The sequence below is a fragment of the Arachis ipaensis genome, chromosome B07, assembly GCF_000816755.2.
Source record: "Arachis ipaensis cultivar K30076 chromosome B07, Araip1.1, whole genome shotgun sequence".
In the NCBI taxonomy this organism is placed as follows: domain Eukaryota; kingdom Viridiplantae; phylum Streptophyta; class Magnoliopsida; order Fabales; family Fabaceae; genus Arachis; species Arachis ipaensis.
In genome coordinates, this window is record NC_029791.2 from 118,444,329 (window position 1) to 118,448,059 (window position 3,731).

The 3,731-nt window shown below is 27.7% G+C and overlaps 1 protein-coding gene across 1 annotated transcript; it reads left to right on the forward strand.

Annotated features, from left to right (window-relative positions):
* On the forward strand, positions 301-3,731 carry LOC107606042 (two-component response regulator ORR9; the record flags this gene model as incomplete). The annotated part of the gene is given in 5 exon segments (XM_016308008.2): positions 301-568; positions 873-1,054; positions 2,340-2,417; positions 2,916-2,983; positions 3,575-3,731. Coding segments are annotated over 5 exon segments (609 nt in total), but the record flags the coding sequence as incomplete, so codon positions are not given.

The window sequence follows — 3,731 nt, forward strand, 5'->3', positions numbered from 1 at the left end:
CGATTCTAGAAGAGGAATCTAAGAAAGAGAGAGAACTAAACCTAGAGTAAGTAAGGTTGGTTTAATTTAGTGTTAATTTTTTATTATATTATATTATACTCTTTTTTTTTTGATTTTTAACGTGGTTTAAAATCGTTATTATTTTGATTGAATCGCACATAAAAACAACACTCTCACTATTCCAACACAGTACGATTCTTCGCTCTCATTTCATTCTCTCTCATGCATCAATATTATTATTATTTTTGTTATTATTATATAATAAAAGGAAAAAGAGGCTCACGGGATAATTACATTCCACCTCTCATTTCATTTTTCCCATTCTCATTCTCATTCATCACGTTTCTCTCTCTTTCTCTGAATTACTCATATATAGATACATAGATAGATATTGCAAGAGACAACATACAACATTATACATAGATAGATCAACAAGAAGAAGAGATGGAGCTTGTTGATACTACAAAGATTCAACAACAACAACAACATTTTCATGTCTTGGCAGTTGATGATAGTGTCATTGATAGAAAACTCTTGGAGAGGCTCCTTAGAGATTCTTCATGCAAAGGTACTCTTTATTTATGGGAAATGTTTGGTAACCAAAGAAAATTAGTCAAAAACAATCATAACTTGCCTTATTTAACATTTATGAATTATTGCGACAATTAATGAATGCTAAATAAGACAAGTTTTGGCTATATTTTTTATCTCCCTAGCATTACCCTTTATTTATTTTATGTTCTTAATTAACTCCTTGGCTTTTAATTTGGATGTTGATGATATGGTGCCATTTCAATTTTGAGGAAAACTTTTTTATGATTTATTCAATTTGTGTTGTCATCAATTAATGTACGGTATATATATATATGCAGTTACATGTGTGGACTCTGGTGACAAAGCTTTGAAATATCTTGGGCTTGTTGACGATGATGATGAACATCAAAATAATAATAACAATAATAATAATAATAGTTCTTCTTCATCAACCTCTTCAGAATCTTCTTCATTTTCTAATTCTTCTCCTTCTCCTTCTCCTCAACCATTACAACAAGAGGTTTATTCTTCTTCCTTAATTATTACCTTCTCATTATAGCTCATACATGTTAGAATTTAATTTTATGATATACTTATTATAGTGGTCTCTAATTTGTTGAAGTTTAAATTTCATTTCATGCCCGCTTTTTTATGTGTTTAATTAGTTTCCGTACATATGATTTATCGTTCATAGATATGATATGATACCCAATTTATTGTCGTTTCCAAAACAATTAATTTAACAAGCTAGTTAGGAAACACCTGCAATTGTATCTATTTATTATTTAACTTCCTCGTGAAAGTTTGTTTCGAAGTTCTGATTTCTGACAATGTGTCAAGAAGGGACTTGAAACTTGTTACGATATTGAGTCACGAGGAGTAGGATACATAATTTGAGATAGAGTTCTTGTGGAACCGCATAAAAATAATAAAGATTAAAAAAAATAGTTCATTAAGGAAATCTTATCATAATTATTTACCTACCATTAGGAATTAGGATATTGGGTGAAAACGGAATGAAAGTATTTTCAGGGTAAAAATTGAGTATAATTTGTATACACCGACAATATAAAATATTTTACACAGTTGTATAATTATAATTATTTTTTAGATGACTATTCACGTGTTTAATATAAAATATAATTATTTTTATTTTATATGATTGGATATACATGTAAAACAATTTTATACTAGTAGTACATTAAAATTAAATTTGTAAAAATTTATGTATGCCTTTTTGCATTAAAGTCATTCATAAAATTTTTCTCCTCAACCAATTAAACCTACTTTATTTCTATGCAATTTCTTAGTTTTTTTTTTCATTGTCACGTCAACTTCAATTCTATTCATTTAATTAGGCCAGGATGCATAATATGCATAAAAAATGCTTTATGATTAGAATTCATATTCACATATACTCATCAATTCATTCTCCCCTTATATATATTTGTATACCTTAATTATTAGTTATATATTCATATATAAGAGATTAAAGTTATATATATTAGCTATGGTGCATTTATATAATTGCGGTGTTCTAGCTTGAATAATCTTCATCATGAACCTTCAATAATCTTAATCAGCACCCATATTTGAACATTGATTTGATCTCAGATCAGAAAGTACCAACACAATAATTTAAAGTGAGAACCTTTTCATTGGACATTGTAAAAATACATGTACTCCTCTTAGTTGTTTTTTTATCTCTTTAATTATCCTAATTAAACAGTATATAATGACCTTAATTGTGTACTTAATTAACTTAATTATGCTGAAGCTTGAACATACGTTTTGTTGGAATGCAGGGAATGAAAGTGAATTTGATCATGACGGATTATTGCATGCCTGGGATGAGTGGCTATGATTTACTTAAACGAGTCAAGGTCAAACACACAATCCTTATTATATCCGACATCTTCCCGAAATTCTCTCTGTCTTTTTTTTTTAAATAAAATAAAATAAAATAATATATTTTCTTGCTTGATGAATTACACTGACACTGAGAAGTGGTTTTTTTATTTTTTATTTTTTTAAAAAAAAAGCTAAACATTCCCCTACTCATGAATCAACAGTTAAGGATGTATCATATTCTTTTCTCGTCATAAATTTGCAGAGTACATAAATAATTTTGTTTTTTGTTTTTTTTTTTTTACATCATCATAAGTCATAACTTTATTTTTCTATTTTTAACAAGTAATAGTGTAAGACTGCAATTCTCAGTTAAAAAGAGAAAAAAAAAAAAGAAAAAGGAAAAGTAAAAAGTTCCAGATTTCAAGATCTAAGTTGGCTTTTGCTTTTTTTTTTTTTTCTTTGTTGTTTATTTATTTTATTCCTTTCTTTCTCGATCTGTTGACATTACATTGCATTGCTTACTGCTGCAGGGATCTTCTTGGAAAGATGTTCCAGTTGTGATTATGTCATCAGAAAATGTACCTTCCAGAATCACCATGTAAGTTTTTCTTTTCTTTTCTTTTCTTTTCTTTTCTTTTATGTTATATATATAAATCGGGGAAAATTTAGGTACAGTCCACTTCACGTGAAGTTTATAGTTGAGAGCCGTTAGATGAAAATTTAGTCAAATCAGTCAAATCATCTAACGACTCTCACCTATCAACTTTACGTGAAGTCGACTGCACTTGAGTTTTTACCATATAATTTTTTTTAAATTTCCTTTTCTTTCCCTTCTTTTATTTTCTTTTTTTTTTTGGTGACTTTCTTTTATTTTCTTTTAACTAAAATAAAGTTACGTCAAAGAGAAATAAATTGTAAGAAAACATACAAATGGCAATAGTTTTGAGTTTTAGTTTTTGAAGCAAGTTTTTGAATTTTTAGTGTGGTTAAAAAATTTTAAATATTTAAATTTTTTTATAAAAAATAAGTTCAACAAAAATTTGGCACCAAGTGATAGATACCAAAAAATTGGCCTTCTAACATTGGCCAATTTTTAATTTCTTTTTTCTTAGCTTGTGAGAGTAGTATTTAAAACTAATTATAATAGCTATTTAATTGAAAATTTTATATTGTTGATATTATTATGTAGGTGCTTGGAAGGAGGGGCAGAAGAGTTTCTATTGAAACCTCTTCAGTCAGAAGATTTAAAGAAGCTTCAACCCTATTTTCTGAAACCACTTGATAATAATTCAAGTGAAGAAGGAGAATCTGCTAATAGTTCTATAGATTCAGACAATGAAAATAAT